The sequence below is a fragment of the Podarcis raffonei genome, chromosome 9, assembly GCF_027172205.1.
Source record: "Podarcis raffonei isolate rPodRaf1 chromosome 9, rPodRaf1.pri, whole genome shotgun sequence".
NCBI lineage: Eukaryota > Metazoa > Chordata > Lepidosauria > Squamata > Lacertidae > Podarcis > Podarcis raffonei.
Window position 1 is genome coordinate 80505938 of NC_070610.1, and position 17980 is coordinate 80523917.

General features: G+C 49.5%; 1 protein-coding gene across 1 annotated transcript; it reads left to right on the plus strand.

Moving 5' to 3' along the window:
- The first annotated feature begins 10223 nt into the window (after positions 1–10223).
- On the plus strand, positions 10224–16517 carry INO80B (INO80 complex subunit B). Its single transcript, XM_053402282.1, has 5 exons — positions 10224–10350; positions 11551–11737; positions 12166–12284; positions 13172–13317; positions 15557–16517. The coding sequence occupies exons 1-5, from the start codon at positions 10293–10295 to the stop codon at positions 16019–16021; spliced, it is 975 nt and encodes a 324-aa protein (XP_053258257.1). The 5' UTR covers positions 10224–10292; the 3' UTR covers positions 16022–16517.
- Positions 16518–17980: the final 1463 nt, after the last annotated feature.

Consider the following 17980-nt stretch of genomic DNA (forward strand, 5'->3'; position numbering starts at 1 on the left):
GAGAGCAGGGTCTGTTCCATCCAGATCAGTTTGGAGTATGGATGGGGACCACCTGCCCTCTTGCCGCCACAGGGGGGCTGACTGCCTTCTTGGGCCTGAGAGGAAGGGGTGTGGTCCACAAATGGCAAGGAGAAGACTCTTCTTGCTCCATCCTTTTTTTAATTAAATTTCAATTTTACAAGATATATTTGAATTCAAACAATAATCCTAATCTTATAGGATTCCCTGTAACCTCAGACTCCCCTCCCCCCTCCCATGGGTTTCATTGTCAGTCTTCTTCTACTCCATCATATAGTTTCTCCACCTTTCTTTTAAAATCCATTTTTATCTTGGTTTTTGTTACAAGTGTTATAATCCTGCCAAAGTTTTTAGTTGTTTACAGTGTTCTCTTAAGGAACTTATACATTTTCCCCATTCCTTATTAAAGTTTCTATCTTCCTGGTTTCTGATTTTCTCGGTCATTTTCACCATTTTGGCGTAGTACATCATCTTTATCAACCATTCGTCTCTGGTCGGGACTTTATCTTCTTTCCATCTCTGGGCGAGTAATGTCCTCGCTGCTGTCATTGCATCCATGAATAGTCTTCTCTGCTCCTTCGGGATTTCTGCATCTAAAATCTTCTTGCTCCATCTTAGCCAGCCCCGAAGTGCCACAGTCCAGCCGCATTAGGCTTCCTCAGGGAGTGAATCAGAACATTGGAAGGGATCCCAAGGGTCATCTAGTCCAACTACCTGCAATGCACCCTGCTTATGCTCAGGGGCACCCTTATTTTGGGGGGTGTCATGTACACCCGGCTGGCGAAGATAAATCCGTAACGCCTTAAGGCCGAGGCCAGCCTTGCGCGCCGCTCCCTGCCGCGGGCACGCGGGCGCGCCTCCCTTCTGAGCGCACGGGGAGCCCCCTCCCGTCCGGCCCGCCCAGAAAAGCCAGACAGGCAGAAGGCGGGCCGGGAAAACCCCGTCGGGGCGGCGGGGATGACCCAGCAGCTCCCAGGCTGCGCAAGAGCTCCCGCGGCTTGCGCAACCTTGCGCTTCTCTCCGCCCGCGGGCGCCCCGTCGGAGCCAGCTGCTGGAGAGAAAGCCGTCGGGCCCGGATCCGAAGGAGCGAGCCTAGTCCTCTGTCCGCCCCGCCGGGTGGTTGGAGACGCGCAGCTACACCAGCCTCAGCGCGGCCACTTACTCACGAGTAAGCCCCGCTGGATGTATGGAAGTGAGACCTGGACCATCAAGAAGGCTGATCACCGAAGAATTGATGCTTTTGGATTTGGTGCTGGAGGAGACTCTTGAGAGCCCCATGGACTGCAAGAAGATCCAACCTCTCCATTCTGAAGGAAATCAGCCCTGAGTGCTCACTGGAAGGACAGATCGTGAAGCTGAGGCTCCAAGACTTTGGCCACCTCATGAGAAGAGAAGACTCCCTGGAAAAGACCCTGATGTTGGGAAAGATGGAGGGCACAAGGAGAAGGGGACGACAGAGGACGAGATGGTGGGACAGTGTTCTCGAAGCTGCGAACATGAGTTTGACCAAAGGCAGTGGAAGACAGGAGTGCCTGGCATGCTCTGGTCCAGGGGGGCACGAAGAGGCGGACACGACTAAAGGACTAAACAACAACAACAAAGGGTCAAAATCGTAGAGTCGGAAGGGACTCCAAGGATCATCTAGTCCAGTGTTTCCCAAACTTGGGTCTCCAGCTGTTTTTGGACTACAGTGCCCGTCATCCCTGACCACTGGCCCTGCTAGCTAGGGTGATGGGAGTTGTGGTTGAGAAACAGCTGGAGACCCAGGTTTGGGAAACTGATCCAAGCCCCTGGAATGCAGGGATCTCAGCTCAAGCCTCCCTGGCAGATGGCCACCCATGCACTGCTTAAAGGAGAGGCCACAACCTCCGGAGGGAAACCATTCAGCTCTTAGTGTCAGAAAGCTCTTCCTGCTGTTCAGTCTGAATCTCCTTTCTTGTAACTTGAAGCCATGGGTTCGGATCCTGCCCCCTGGAGCAGGAGAAAACAAGCTTGTTTCCTCTTCCATGAGCCTGCCCTCTAGCTATATCTCCTCTCAGTCTCCTTGTCTCTAGGCCAAACACACCCAGTTTCTTCACCCCTTCATCCTAAGGCTTGTTTTCCAGACCTTTGATCATCTTGGCCTCCCTCCTCTGGACACGTCTCAGCATGTCAACGTCCTTCTTAAATTGTGGTGCCCAGAACTGGACACAGGATTCCAGGCGTGGCCTGACCAAGGCAGGATAGAGAGGGACTCTGACTTCCCTTGATCTGAACACTAGACTTTGGTTGGTGCAGCCTAGAGTTGCATTTGCTATTTTTGCTGCAGCATCACACTGGGGGCTCGTGTTCAGCTGTGGTCCACTAAGACACCCAGATCCTTTACACATGTACCACTGGCAAGCCATGTGTCTCCAACGTTTGAGATGTGTCAAGAGAGGTGCCAACAGATTATGACAGTTGCCTCCCCTGCTTCTCTTATAAGAAAGAACCCAGCCGATCAAATTACAGGAATTGGTGGAGATGGCTCAATTGTCTAGCAAACTCAGAGGAATCTCCAAGCAAAAATTTGCGGAAAAATGGGATGGTTATAGAAGATATGTTCAAAAATACAAGAATAGTTTTGACTCCGTGCTAGCATTCGAGTGACAAAGGAAGTAAAAGGAGGTGGATAACAATTAAGGATCTATTATGTTTTCTGAATGTATTGGAAAATTTATATAGAAAAGTCTATTGTTTTGTGTACATTTGATTGTAAGATAAAATGTATGCAAAGGGGCTTGACAGGAAGTCAAAGTTGCAGAAAATATTTTATAAGATAAAAGAGGAAAAAACATTTACTTTTATTATTATCATTTTTTTTTCTTTTTTTGGGTGTTTTGTATGAAATGTTTGGGAGGAAATCAGACGGCAAATAACAAATAAACTAAATATTGACGTATGTAATTTTTATTTCTCAATTATATTTTGTGGTGGTATGGTTGAATGTTTTTTTTTGTAACATAAAATCATTCAATAAAAATTATTTTAAAAAGAAAGAAAGAAAGAAAGAAAGAAAGAAAGAAAGAACCCAGCCGGCTCAGCTTCCTTTCAGTTCCAGGCATGCAGGCTCCATCTTTTATTTGCACACCTTTTTATTCACGAGCGCTTCAGTGCTTCATGTTTTCCACAGCGCTGAGAACCAGCTCAAGACTGAGCTTCTCTGCTGAGTTGAAGCCCCGGCCTCCACTGCAGCTTTGCCCACCTGGGAAATGGGAACGTTTCCAAAGTGCCTCGGGAGCTCTTGGCGTGAGTTAACGTTCAACCTACCAACGTCGTGTCTGAGCATGTTTTCCCGCTTGCCTGCTTTTGGGCCCTGAAATTCATGCCGGAGCTTTTCCCTTTTCCGTCATGACTGTGTTGCAAATAAACAAATCTGGGGGGGAATAAGAGCAGATTGCAAAACTGGCCCTCCCTTTCACAGCCCTTTGCCACACCAAACTAGCTAATTCTGAAATTTCTCGTGAAACCTGCATGCCCGGTGCAGTTTAGAAGCATCCCTGGCCCCAATGGCATATCTACACCTCAGTGGGGATGATTGTGGAGTCAAACTGATTGAGTTCCTGCTTTCAGGACAGAGAGAAATGGTCCTGCTTTTTCCAGGTAGCAGAATTTTGCTCCAGATCTCTGCACCCTGGTTGCCACACACACACACACACACCCCGGCTGTATGCTTGTGTGAAGGTGCATGAAGTGTAACTGATGGCAGAAAAACCTGCTGTTCTCCTTTTGATGTTAATAAAGATAAAGCAAAAGGAACTCTGTGTGTCTCCCTTGTTCATAAGGTTCCCACTCTTTGGGCAGCGGTTTTCAACACCCACCAGGCCCAGGGCTGCTTTAAGAGATAAACTTGGTAACACCATGGACTATCAAATGCCTACAATGTTTAGAATACATGTCCCTTTTTTACTGGTCTTAAAGGTAAAGGTAAAGGTACCCCTGACCGTTAGGTCCAGTCATGGACCACTCTGGGGTTGCGGCGCTCATCTCGCTTTACTGGCCGAGGGAGCTGGCATTAATCCGCAGACAGTTTTTCCAGGTCATGTGGCCAGCATGACTAAGCCGCTTCTGGCGAACCAGAGCAGCGCACGGAAATGCCGTTTACCTTCCCGCTGGAGCAGTACCTATTTATCTACTTGCACTTTGACGTGCTTTCGAACTGCTAGGTTGGCAGGAGCAGGGACCAAGCAACGGGAGCTCACTCCATCGCAGGGATTCGAACCGCCAACCTTCTGATCGGCAAGCCCAAGAGGCTCAGTGGTTTAGATCACAGTGCCACCCGCATCCCTTACTGGTCTTACTATGGCTTTAAATTAGCTGTGATGACAGAAAGAAAAAGGAGCCCCTGGACTGCATCTCTCTGCTCTGGGTTTTGATTTCTGAACCAAGTGACAACCCAGTCTCACCAGTCCCTGGGTGATGCAAACCTTCTCTGTAGGTTAACATTACGATCCAGAATTTCCCCTCGGAAATGAAAGCTCTTTGTCTCTTAGTTGTTGTCCGAAATGACTGGAATGAAGGTCCCATGAAGATTAATTTTGTGGAGGTTTGAGGGATGGGCTTTGCATCAGCATTTAGCTGACCCCTGAGAGAATTTCCCCTTCGAAATCAGATTAGCTGATGGAGGTACTGACCTCCCTTTGCAGCGTGGCTTGGCTTAGTCACCTGGTGTCAACTGTCTGCTTTGCTTTGGAGACATTGGTCTGCTTCTGACTGTCTGTCTGTCTGTCTGTCTGGTGTCCAGCCAGTGAACTGGCTGAGGCATTTATATCTCCCCCCACCCCACTTCTCAGTCCTGCCCAAAACGGCCCAAAGTCTTCTTTCCTCTCCCTCCAGTCACAGAATCATAAAATAACAAATAACAAGATGAAAGATGAAAAATCTTTTTTAATAATTCCAGTGGCACCTTTGAGATCAACTAAATATAAGCTTTCAAGGTATGAGCTTTCGTGTGTAATACACACTTCGTCAGATACCCTGAAGCAGAGGCAGCCTCAACCTTATAAAATCATAACATGTTAGAGTTGGAAGAGAATCTTACAGGTTATGTAGTCCACTGCGCCACCAGGAAGGAATCAGAGCTGGGTTTTGAATATCTCCTGCGAAAAGAACTCTACAGTACTTTACGGTCAAATATAACACAGGTACCTACCTGAGTCGTGTAAATGTCTCATTCTTCTAGAGGCACATCTTTGCCTCCTCACCAGGCGAACCCTCGTCTGCCGCCCCTGAGCCCATTTAAATGAAGGGGTTAAGAAGGTGTGCCAAACTTGGCATCAGAGCAGGCTATGAGGCAGCCGGATTGAGAGAGGAAGGTTCTCAGGATGGCCCAGAAGGGATGAAAGGGATCTCTTCCTGGAAGAGTCAGAGGGGGCTGTCGGCTGAATGCGTTCTCCAAATGCAGAGGAAATAGACCTGGGAGGGAATTCCCATAGCTGTGCTTCCAGGTAGAAAACATGCTGAAATCATTGAGCCAGGCATCAGGTGTATCCAGCACAAAAGAGCTCTTGTTGTTGTTCTTGTTTAGTCATTTAGTTGTGTCCGCCTCTTCGTGACCCCTGGACCAGAGCACGCCAGGCCCTCCTGTCTTCCACTGCCTCCCGCAGTTTGGTCAAACTCATGCTGGTCTCTTCGAGAACACTGTCCCACCATCTCGTCCTCTGTCGTCCCCTTCTCCTTGCACCCTCCATCTTTCCCGACATCAGGGTCTTTTCCAGGGAGTCTTCTCTTCTCATGAGATCGCCAAAGTCTTGGAGCCTCAGCTTCAGGATCTGTCCTTCCAGTGAGCACTCAGGGCTGATTTCCTTAAGAATGCATACATTTGATCTTCTTGCAGTCCACGGGACTCTCAAGAGTCTCCTCCAGCACCAGAATTCAAAAGCATCCATTCTTCGGCCATCAGCCTTCTTAATGGTCCAGCGCTCACTTCCACAAAAGAGTTCTAGGGGGCTGGACTAGATGAACCTTTAGGTCCCACCCAAATCGACAATCCTTAAGCTTAGGTCCAGGCTACCTTAAAGACCATCTGTCCTTATAGGAACCTGCTCAGCCTCTGAAATCCCACCCCCCTCGCAGGACATGGGACAGGGCCTTCTTGGTGGTGGCTTCTCGCAGGCAACTTTGGAACTCCCTGCCGAGAGATGTCAGACTGGCTCCCTCCTTTCTGTCCTTCTGTCGGCCGGTGAAGACCTTTCCATTCCAACTCTTTTTGAGGAAAGGGCTGGTGCTGTGGTGTTTTATCTTTCCTGCCTGTGTTTTAAATGAATCTTATTATATTATTTTAATTCTATTAGTGTTTCTTCACACGTTAATGATGATCTTTTAAATGTTTTTGGCTTGTTTTATTTTATCTGTGTAAGCTGCCTTGCATCCCAGACTGGGAGGGGAAGGTGGGATATAAATAAATATAAAAACAATACCATTCTATGATTCTTATGTTCTGGGGCAGGGGGGCTCGTGTGGGGTGGTCTTCATTGCCCTTTGGGTTCCTTCCAGGGGCTCTGGATCAAGAAGCAGATTCTGGAAGAATGCCTCTCCCTCGGGGACAACATCTGCAAAGCAACATCTGCAGTTTCAGAGCCAGTCTGAAACATTTTCTCGTTCCACAAGCAGCTCCGCCACGCAAGGCGAGAAGCAAGCCCCAGGGATGTTTCCTTCTTTGCAGAGGATGCAGGATCAGGCCAAGATGTGGGTGGTCTGTGCAGGGCACAACCACAGCATCCTCTTGCATCATTGGAAGGGATCCTGGGACCATCCTGATGGCTGCCGTGTTGCATTTGGGTGGCAAGACTGAGACGCTGCCAAGTTTTGAGGTTTCCGCTCTGAGACCACCTGCTGCTTCCTGGGCCCCTTCCAAGGAGCCCCCTGGGGCTGGGTGGCTGCGTCAGTCCTGGGGGGCAGGAGCTTCCCAGCGCTGATGGGAGGGGGGCACCCAGTCTTCCTCTGCTTGGTTCCAGACAGTAGTAGTAGTAGTAGTAATTTATTATTTCTCCCCCACCTATCTGGCTGGGTTTCCCCAGCCACTCTGGGCGGCTTCCAACAAAAGATTAAAAATACATTGAAACATCAGTCATTAAAAACTTCCCTCAACAGGGCTGCCTTCAGATGTCTTCTAAAAGTCAGATAGTTGTTTATCTCTTTGACATCTGGTGGGAGGGCGTTCCACAGGGCGGGTGCCACTACCGAGAAGGCCCTCTGCCTGGTTCCCTGTGGTTTCAAGTCTCGCAGGGAGGGAACCACCAAAAGGCCCCCAGAACTGGACCTCAGTGTCCGGGCAGAACAATGGGGATGGAGAAGTTCCTTCAGGTCTACTGGGCCTTTGAGGCCATTTAGGGCTTTCAAGGTCAGCACCAACACTTTGAATTGTGCCCGGAAACATCCTGGAAGACAGGTGTGCATTGTGGGGTTTCTGTGCTTCTCTGTTTTCCGGGGCTTCTGCTGGGAGTCCACCTGGCCAGGCTGGTGTTGGGCTTGTGCCAGAGTCCGGCCTCGCTCCACAGGTGGGATTTTGGGGAGTCTGGTGGCCTTTGGGGTTTGCCTCTGGTTTGCTCATCTGGTTTGGTGCAGCAGAAAGTTCCTTTGGCAGAAAAGTGGGACTTTCTGCCTGGGCCCAGGAGGAAAGGGAGACTCAGAGGAGCCCCTGGGCTGGATCAGGCCAGACTCCTGTTCCCCCAGGGGCCAGAGGGAAGCCCCAGAGCAGGATTGGAGCTCAAGAACGCCCCCCCCCCCGACTTTTCCAGCCGCTGGGATTAAGGAGCATGGCAGATTCCGACTGCGGAGGCCGAGGCGTCCTGGCAAGGAGCCACTGACAGCCCTCCATGAATTTGTCCTCTTTTGAAGCTGATGCCTGCACAGGGGGATTTTCTGCCTGTGGGACTCCCTGCCTCATGGGGGACAGGGAATGGTTTAGGTTTGCTTTGATGAAACTCCGTCAAACGCCACACCCCTCAAGGATGCTGTGAAGAAGGACCAAGCCCTCCCTGAATCTCAGGCAGGTGGGCGATGGCAAAGCAGCAACGGAAAAGAGTCTGTGCTGGTGTTTCTGATTGCTAACAGGATCTTCTGAAGCAGCGGCCAATCTGCCTTTTCCTTACAGGAGTGGGAAATCTCTGTCAGCCTGAGGGCTACTTTCCCTTGCAATAAAAAATTTAAGGTCTTATATATATACTAAATGTTCATAAATGTACCAACCAAGCACATACATTTCAGGAAGACCGTCCTGAAACCATTTTGACTCCCCAACTGACCAAATGTTTTCTCTGCAAGGAGGGAGGGGGTGAGGAATTGGGAAATCACCATCTCAAAGGAATAGCCAGACTACCAGGAAAGGAAATCAGATAAGGCATTATCAGATAACCTGGCAGACAGGAAAAACAACAACATTCACATTTCTGTTGTAGACCACCTTTTCTGTGATGTAGGTATGAAGTATCTGGGGGATGGTCTTAGGTTACACCCCTTCTGTGATGTATGTATGATGTATGGAGGGGTCTTGAGCTCCAGGGCAGGGAATTTAAAATGTCTATATTATAAGTGTAGGCACACCCTGGTTCTGGGTCCTCCTCCTTTCCTGCGTGTGAGGGGAGCACCCTGTTGCAACAGTTCAATAAAGACCAGGCTTACTAGCTGCTTTCCTTCTCAATATTCTCTGCTTGGCCTCTGTTCTTTTCTCCTACCGATGGAGAACCTACAAAGGACTCTATAAGGGCTCTTGTGTCCCCCATAAGGGAATGAGGGCAGATTTTCGTTATTACAGTTTATTATGTATCTGTCTATGTTTTTCTACTGTAAACTGCCTTGTGATTCTTGCACGAAGGGCACTATAGAAATTCAATATATAAATAAAAACCAGAACTTCTCGGGAGGTGGGAGGCTCTCCTTCCTTGGCGGTTTCTCAGCACAGGCTGGATGGCCACCTGCCATGTATGATCTAGCTGAGATTCCTGCATTGCAGGGGGTCAGACTAGATGATCCTCGGGGTCCCTTCCAACTCTCCCATTCATTGGGGGTTTTTCAGCAGAGGTTTTTGGGCCGCCTGTCAGGGCTTCTTCAGTTGCGCTTCCTGCATTGGACTAAATGGCCTCTGGGGATCCCATACACTTCTCCCCCATGGCTGCTGCCAGTTGGGGCTGGAGAGACCAGCTGAAGGGAGGAGATGGAGGCATCTGGCAAGGAAGCAGAGCAACGCGGCCGCCGCCACTCCAGCTCTGGGGGGTGGCGCCTGGTGACGGCCAGCTGGCAAGGCGCCAAGTGCAGATCCTGCGCCAGGGACTCGCTTGGCTGCCGGCTGGAGCTTCTGGGGCACTGCACCCTTCCATGGAAGCAGGCTGGTTAAGAAGGGCGGAAAGAAGAGAAGGAGGAAGAAGCAGCCGCGTCAAAAGCAACAAACGCATTCCAGTGAGGAGGAGATGGTTTCACTGTTTTGTCTGAATTATTCACTTGTGCTTGTGTCTTGTATTTTATTCTGTGAACCCCCCTGAGATCTTTGATTCATTATTATTACTATTTATTGAATTTATATGCCACCCTATACCCGGAGGCCTCAGGCCGGTTCACAGAAAAGAGCAACATAAAAACCACAATATATATAATTAAAATAAAAACAACAACACAATAACACCCTCCCCTCCCTCCAAAAGAGCCATATTTTATTTTTAAAAATATTTTTTATTAATTTCTTTTTTATAAGACAGTATTTCCATCAGTACAATAACAAACAAATGTACTCTTTGCTCTGCCAAGCTTGTGACTTCCCTCCATCCCTTCAACAGGTTTTTTGTTTTCAAGTCTTTATATGGAACTTAAACCTTCAACTTCTGACCTTTATGTTCTTATAGTGAACTCTGTCTCTTTGGTCTAGGATTTTTAAAAAAAAAAATATTGTTACAGGATTTATTTCAGTCCCACTAATGAAAAAAGAGCCATCTTTTAAAAGGCCATAGGGTATGCGGTATATAAATTTAATAAATTAATAGCAAATTAATAATGGCACGGGGTTGGACTAGATGACCCTTGGGTCCCTTTCCCACTCTGTAGTTTATGAGTCTAGATGGTTTTAAGCGTCAAACGAACCCGGAAGTTAGCGACCCTGCGCGAGTCTATAATTACTAAGTCTGTGACTGAGTCTGTCTATGGCGTGGCGTCACTCCGGCCGCGCCAGCTGTGGAGCGGAAGTGCGTCAGCTACGCGCATGGGGCCTTGTCCGTCCGCTATTGCGTCCCCCCGGGAAGCGGCCGCGTCTTTGGCGGGCCGGACCGATGAGTCAGTCGTGGCGGAGGGCGGAGGCCGGAGCCCGGATGGAAGGCGCCGCGCGGGGTGAGTAGCCGAGCGAGGCCGGGGCGGGAGGCGCTTCTCCCCGAGGCCTGGTCCCCTTTCCTCCCGGGAGCCCCAAGGGGCGGGCCTGGCTCCATCCTCACAACAGCCCGGCGAGGTAGGGCGGGCCCGCGTCATTTGAACCCCGGTCTCTCCCAGCTCCTAGGCCAGGCAGAGGCAAACTCCGGATGTTTGGGACTACAATTCCCACCATCCCTAGCTCACAGGACCAGAGGTCAGGGATGATGGGAATTGTAGTCCCAAAGCGTCTGGAGGGCCGGAGTTTGCCTCTGCCTGTTCTAGGCCTTCGTTGTCCTTTATTAAATTTATAAGTCACTTTTGTGCAACGGGAACTCAAAGCAACTTGCAAAATGATTTGGCAAACAAGCGTGCATTATCATCATGAATTGAATTGAAATACTTTATTGTCACTTGTACAACTTGTATACAGTGGTACCTCGGGTTACAGACGCTTCAGGTTACAGACTCCGCTAACCCAGAAATAGTACCTCGGGTTAAGAACTTTGCTTCAGGATGAGAACAGAAATCGTGCTCTGGCGGCGCAGCGGCAGCAGGAGGCCCCATTAGCTAAAGTGGTTTCTCAGGTTAAGAACAGTTTCAGGTTAAGAACGGACCTCCGGAACGAATTAAGTACTTAACCCGAGGTATCACTGTACAGTGAGATTACAGGAGCACCCCCCACTCAGCTCTCTTAGTCTTAATTCCCCTCCTTTAGTGACGCACACGCACCAAACCCGAAAGTCAGTTGCCCTGTTCTTATCTTTTCATTCAGCAGCCTAACAGCCCACGGATAGAAGCTGTTCTTTACCCTGTATTTTTCCAAAATCATCATCATCATCTTATTTGTATGCCACCTTTACATAGTTAAAACAGCGCTCAAGGTGGCTTACAACAGGACAAGATTTACACAATTACCAACGTAACAAAAATCATAAACAATAAATAAAACCCATCAAAAAGTACACAGCCAAATGGAAAATAATTTCCACATATATCATAATGCATGCAGACATGAAAACCAAGAAAGAGCGGGGAACACATTTCAACAGCCCACCCACTCTAAAAGGCTGCGGATAATTAAAAGCCAAAGGCTTGGTTTAAAAGGGAGGCTGTTGCACTGGGAAGCTGCTGAGCTGACTGCTATGGTGTTCTGCTTGCTTTCTCTGTCCCCACCCCTCGCAGGAGATGAGGATGAGTCCAGCAACCATGGATCCCACAAGAAGAAGCACAAGAAGCATAAGAAGAAGCACAAGAAGAGGCATCACCGCGAGGATGCGGGCATGGCAGCAGTGGAGCCTCTGGCCGCCCTGCCGAAGCCTCAGCTGAAGCTCAAGATCAAGCTTGGAGGACAGATCCTGGGCACAAAGAGGCATGTAGCAGATTCTCCAGAATGGGACAAGCAGAGGCGAGGGGGTGGGGGAAAGGGGGCAATGAACTCCTTTGTATTTATTTCTTGGAGTTGTAGGCAAACCACTGGCATACGGTGCATGTCATATCTAACATATATGTAAAATCTAAGCCATTCAGATAAGACGAATGACTCCAAGTGATGTTGAAACCACCTTTGCCACACAGCTTAAATGAGAGTACTTTGCACTGTTTCTAGAAAATGCTCAAACCTCTCAGAGGGAGGAGGGGTTTAGCTCAGTTCTGCCCTCCAGGTTTTTCTGATCCATAACTGCTTTGCTTGGAGGCCCCCTCCCTACCACCCATTCGCCCATCAGAGCTGGGTTTGGCTAATCTCTGGGTCCTCCAGTTTACGGGGATGAATTCATTGGCTTCCTCTTGTCTTCCCAGTGTGCCAACCTTCACCGTCATTCCCGAGAGGCCGCGTTCCCCCTCCCCACTGATGGTTGTGGATGATGAGGATGAGCCGATGGAAGGGGTGCCCATTGAACAATATCGCGCATGGCTGGGTAAGTGAGTGGAAACCCATAGGCCACAGCTGGAGGGAGCTCCTGGAGTTCTTCTAGATTTGCTGGTGTATAGAAGTGTGGTTTCTTTCTCTACATTAGCTAGTTCAGCTGTAGGGCCGCTTATTTAGTAAGGTGACAAGGCTGTGCTGCAATATGGTCCCCAAAAGAGGACAGGAAGGTTAGCTGCCTGATCACGATGGATTGGTCATGGCCATAAACACAGTTAGAGTATGAAACCACTTTAAACTTGCAAAACAGCAAGGCACTCAGTCATGGTAAAATAATAATAATAATAATAATAATAATAATAATAATAATAATAATAATATTTATACCCCGCCCATCTGGCTGAGTTTCCCCAGTCACTCTGGGTGGCTCCCAAGTTTCCTTCTGTTACTTTATGGCCCCAGTGTGTTTGTCACTTGCTTCCAAAATGAACTGAAACGTCATCTTGTGATTGCCTATAAGACTGCAGAGAATGTTCTACTCTCATTAACAGTAGCTTCATTCTTTAGGAGTATTTATACCCTGCTTACTAACCAAATTTCCCAAGGTGGCTTAAACTTTTATAACGAAAGAAAACAGGCAGTGACACAATAGTCACTATAACGGGGCAAAGGTGCATAAAAAGCCCCCATCCCAACGTTCTTTGGTGTTGCAGCAAATCCCATTCTTCAGCTGAATCCCCTGGCTGTTGAAGCAGCTGGCTGTCAGTCCCACAAAGGCTGGGCTGTCCTTCCTGGGCGCCTGGTACTGCCCTCCCTCGCAGCCCTGGCAGTAGATATGGGAGGTGCAGGTGGAGCAGTGATATAAGATGCCTCCCCACCCCCAGTTCTCCAATGTTGCAACTCAAAGTTAAGGCAAACTTTCCTTGCGCACAAACGCAGATGAGGACAGTAATCTGGAGCCGTCTCCCCTGCCGGAACTCGATACTGAGGAGCAGCGCTGGCTGGATGCCCTGGAGCGCGGGGAGCTGGATGACAACGGGGAGCTCAAGAAGGAGGTGGACGAATCCCTGCTCACAGCCCGGCAGGTAAGGAGGAGGAAGCTGTTATGCAGCCCTCGCTGGGGAGCACGGACGGGGCTGGGGAAGCGGAGGAAGGCTTTGGTGCTCTGCTCCCAGAGTGAATGTGCTACGTGATGCCTGGGAGGCCCCGAAGGACATTGGGGCAGCTTAAACTGGTGGAATACTTGATCCAGAAGGAAAACGGGGCCAGATCAAATAGCAGTATCCATGACCTTGATCTGTCTTGAAAGTAACAGTTCTTACGGTATTTCCTTTAGGAGTGAGAGTGTTCAGCCTCCAAATCAGATTTGCTTCCACTGTGGCTCCCTGCCTGCGTGGGAGATGGGGCTTCTAATCTCAGTCTGTCAGGGACTGGTGCTTCTGCTTGGGGTGGGAGCAGGAATTTGTTCTTGCTCTCCCTCCTTACAGGAAGCCCCATCCCAGTACTAGTGTCTAATAATAATAATAATAAAAATAAATTTTATTTATACCCCGTCCTCACCAGCCAAGACCGGGCTCAGGGCGGATAACACCAGGTAAAAACAATTGATCAAAATACAACTTAAAAACAAGATTAAGTATAACATTAAAATTCAGCCTCATTTCAGTAGAAACCCGAATCAAAAACTTTTTGGGGATGAAAACGTCAAGTCTTCACCAAGGATAACTATCGAGACTGGTCCTACGTGGGCCAGAAAAAAGCCAGGGAAGTCCCCAAATAGGAGTTCCATCACAGAAGGAGAAAGGAAAAAGAGAAGAGGGGATCAAGTTGATTCCAAGCCAAAGGCCAGGCAGAACAACTCTTGTCTTCCAGGCCCTGCGGAAAGAAATCAGATCCTGCAGGGCCCTGGTCTCGTGAGACAGAGTGTTCCACCAGGCCAGGGCCAGTGCTGAAAAGGCCCTGCCTCTGGTTGAGGCTAGTCTGACTTCCTTCGGGCCCGGGACCTTGAGGGTGTTGCTATTTATGGACCTTAAGGTCCTCCGTGGGGCAGACCAGGAGAGGCGGTCCTGTAAGCACCTAAGCCTGCAGGGTCAGGCCAGAGCCCATCTAATCCAGCATCCTGTTCTCACGACGGTGATGCTCTACTTCCATAGTGGGAGGCAGGAAGACTTTCTGAATCCTGGCTGCCAGAAACCACAGGAGGGGAGAGATGCTCTTGGCCTCGGGTCCTGCTTGCTGCTGTCCCACAAGAAACCCTTCAGCCATAATGATGATGATGATGATGGAGAAGATGGGCCCCCACTGGCCTGATCCAGCATGCTCTCTGTTTTGTCATAATAATAATAATAATAATAATAATAATAATAATAATAATAATAATAATAATAATTTATTATTTGTACCCCGCCCATCTGGCTGGGTTTCCCCAGCCACTCTGGGCGGCTTCCAACAAAGATGAAAAATACATTAAAATGTCACACATTAAAAACTTCCCTGAACAGGGCTGCCTTCAGATGTCTTCTAAATGTCAGGTAGTTGTTTATCTCTTTGACATCTGGTGGGAGGGCGTTCCTCAGGGCGGGTGCCACTACCGAGAAGGCTCTCTGCCTGGTTCCCTGTAGCTTTGCTTCTCGTAATGAGGGAACCGCCAGAAGGCCCTCAGCGCTGGACCTCAGTGTCCAGGCAGAATGATGGGAAACGCTCCTTCAGGTCTACTGGGCCGAGGCCGTTTAGGGTTTTCAAGGTCAGCACCAACACTTTGAATTGTGCTCGGAAACATCCTGGGAGCCAATGCAGATCTCTCAGGACCGGTGTTATGCGGTCTCGGCAGCCGCCCCCAGTCACCAGTCTAGCTGCCGCATTCTGGATTAGTTGTAGCTTCTGGGTCACCTTCCAAGGTAGCCCCATGGAGAGCGCATTGCAGTAGTCCAAGCGGGAGATAACTAGAGCATGCACCACTCTGGCCACACAGTCCGCAGGCAGGGAGGGTCTTAGCCTGCATACCAGATGGAGCTGATAAACAGCTGCCCTGGACACAGAATTGACCTGCGCCTCCATGGACAGCTGTGAGTCCAAAATGACTCCCAGGCTGCGCACTTGGTCCTTCAGGGGCACAGTTACCACATTCAGGACGAGGGAGTCCTGTACACCAGCCTGTCCCCTGTCCCCCAAAAACAGTACTTCTGTCCTGTCAGGATTCAACCTCATCCATTGATGCAGTAAAATCTCCGTGACCCCCGTTAGTTGCCGCTGGGCCTTGCTGGCTGCCAGCCTCTTCGCTGGTCCTGCACGCTCCCTTTTGTTCTTTCTTTCCCTGCCTTCCAGAAAGCCCTCCTGCACAAGCAACAGAGCCAGCCACTGCTGGAGCTTCCGATGGGCTACAAGGCCAAGGAGCTGACGGAGGAGATGCTGGTGAAGCGAGAGGAGCGCGCTCGCAAGCGGCGCCTCCAGGCGGCCAAGAAGGCGGAGGAGAACAAGAACCAGACCATTGAGCGCCTCACCAAGACCAGCAAAGCCAAGGTGAAGACTCTGCGGGAGCGCAAGGCCAAAGCAGCCGCCGCCCCGATGGTCTCCTACCGCAACGCTGCCGACGGGATCACGGTCTCCTTCCCTCTGGGGGTCTCCGCACCTCTGCTGCCCTCCCTGCCGCCTGCCGTGCCTCTGTCCACCCCCTGCGGAGTCGGGGGGTGTCCCAACCTCAAGCGGTACTCCTGCTCCCTCACTGGGGTGCCGCTCTGCAGCCTGGCCTGCTACAAGAAGAACTTGCTGCTCCAGCAGGTGGCAGCCTAAGCGCCACCATCCTTGCCAGGGGAGGACCACCCTGTGCGCCTGGAACTCCTCTAGGAATGCCACCTCTGTGATCCAAAGGAGGATGCAGCCGACCTTCACCCCCACCCATGATGTGGAGATGGCCTTAGGCAGGCTGTTTTGATGGTCCTGAACATGCTTGTCTCTCTGTAGTGGTCAGACATGGGTGTCGTGGCCTTTGCTGACTGGACTGGCAAAGTGACGGAGGGTGGCAAGGCAACTGGTCCTGTGGCACCAAGAGACAAGGGCCTCTCTCATGTGGGACCCAGCGGAGACTGTACTCCTGGCAGCTGCTCTTAACAAAGAAGACGTAGCATCACTCCTGCTGCAGCTACTGTGGTGGCACAGGAAGTTGACATGGCAGGAGGTGACCTCAGTAGTCTTGCCCTGGATCTGTGGGGAAGGAGAAAAAAACCCTTCCCAGTTGTAAAATGGAGCCTCTCCTTTCTTTTCACGCCTGTGTAAGACAGGAAGGAACCAGGTGTTTGATCTTGGGTTCCTTGCCCAGTTCTACTTTGCCCTAGAGAAACATGGTTGCACTGGTGATTTATTTATTTGTAATAAAAGACAGAGTGAAGATAAGAGATACCCAGAAGTGCATGTGGCTGGTCTCATCATTTGCTTGTTTTTTCATCCCTTTGAGAGTGAGCTCTAGAGGTGCTAGTGGTGGGGGTGGCCAGACGGGGGGGGGGGGGGGGAGACACTGCTGTGTTTTTCACAAACCATTTTAGAAAGGACTGCTGCAGGGATGCCATGTCTCTTGCCTCCCCTTCCCATGTTAAGTCATGTAACGAAGTGCACAGTCTGTTTAGAGCCAAGCACGGAGGTCCAGGCAGCAAATCTGGGAAGAAGCAGTGAAATCCGTGTCTCTCAGGAATCTGGCTGGCTACTGTGAGAAGAAAATACTGTATTCAACAAGCCCTTGGCCTGATCCCGCTGCAAGGTTCTTATATTCCAAAGGACTGTGTATACATTTAATAATAATAATAATAATAATAATAAATATTAATAATAGCAGCAGCGGGGCAAAATGGAAAGAGGTGTGTTAGAAGGCAACCAAATTTCAAACTACCTGTCTTGGGATCTGCTCACCTGTATCTTTCTAGCACAACAACTAACACACATTACAGACCTACACAACTGATGGCAGAGACACCCACCTTGAGTGTGCAGTTCACACAGTGTCCCTCAATGACCCCACTCCAAAATTTGCTTAGATTTTAAGCACTACTGTGAGAGTCTGAAGTAGATAATACTTTAAAATGCACTCCTTAAACCACAATAAACTAACCAGTCTGCCTGGCAGCATGAACTAATAACCACATGTCACATGAATTGGGTAATAGCACATTTTAATAGAAATTGTTAATACGTTTAATTTGGTGTTTGCAAAATAAATGATTCTGTCCTTCAGTTTTCAAGACACACTGCTCTTTGTTGTTGTCTATCCTTAACATCCCCTTCATGGATCACTGCCTTGCCGTGGCGAAGGGGCTTGAAGAACTCAGAGAAGCTATGAACTACGCCGAGCAGGGCACACAAGATGAACAGGTCATAGTGGAGAGTTTTGACCAAACGTGATCCACCTGGAGGAGGAACCGGCAAGCCACTCCAGTATCCTTGCCAAGAAAACTCCATGGACAAAGACAACAGGCATATAAAAGTTATGACGCTGGAAGATGAGCCCCTCAGGTCGGAAGGCGTCCAACATGCTACTGGGGAAGAGCGGAGGGCAAGTACAAGTAGATCCAGAGCTGATGAAGCGGCTGGGCCAAAGCCGAAAGGACGCTCAGTTGCGGATATGCCTGGAAGCGAAAGGAAAGTCCAATGCTGTAAAGAAAAATATTGCATAGGAACCTGGAATGTAAGAACCATGAACCTGGGTAAGTTGGAGGTGGTCAAAAATGAGATGGCAAGAATAAATATTGACATCCTGGGCAT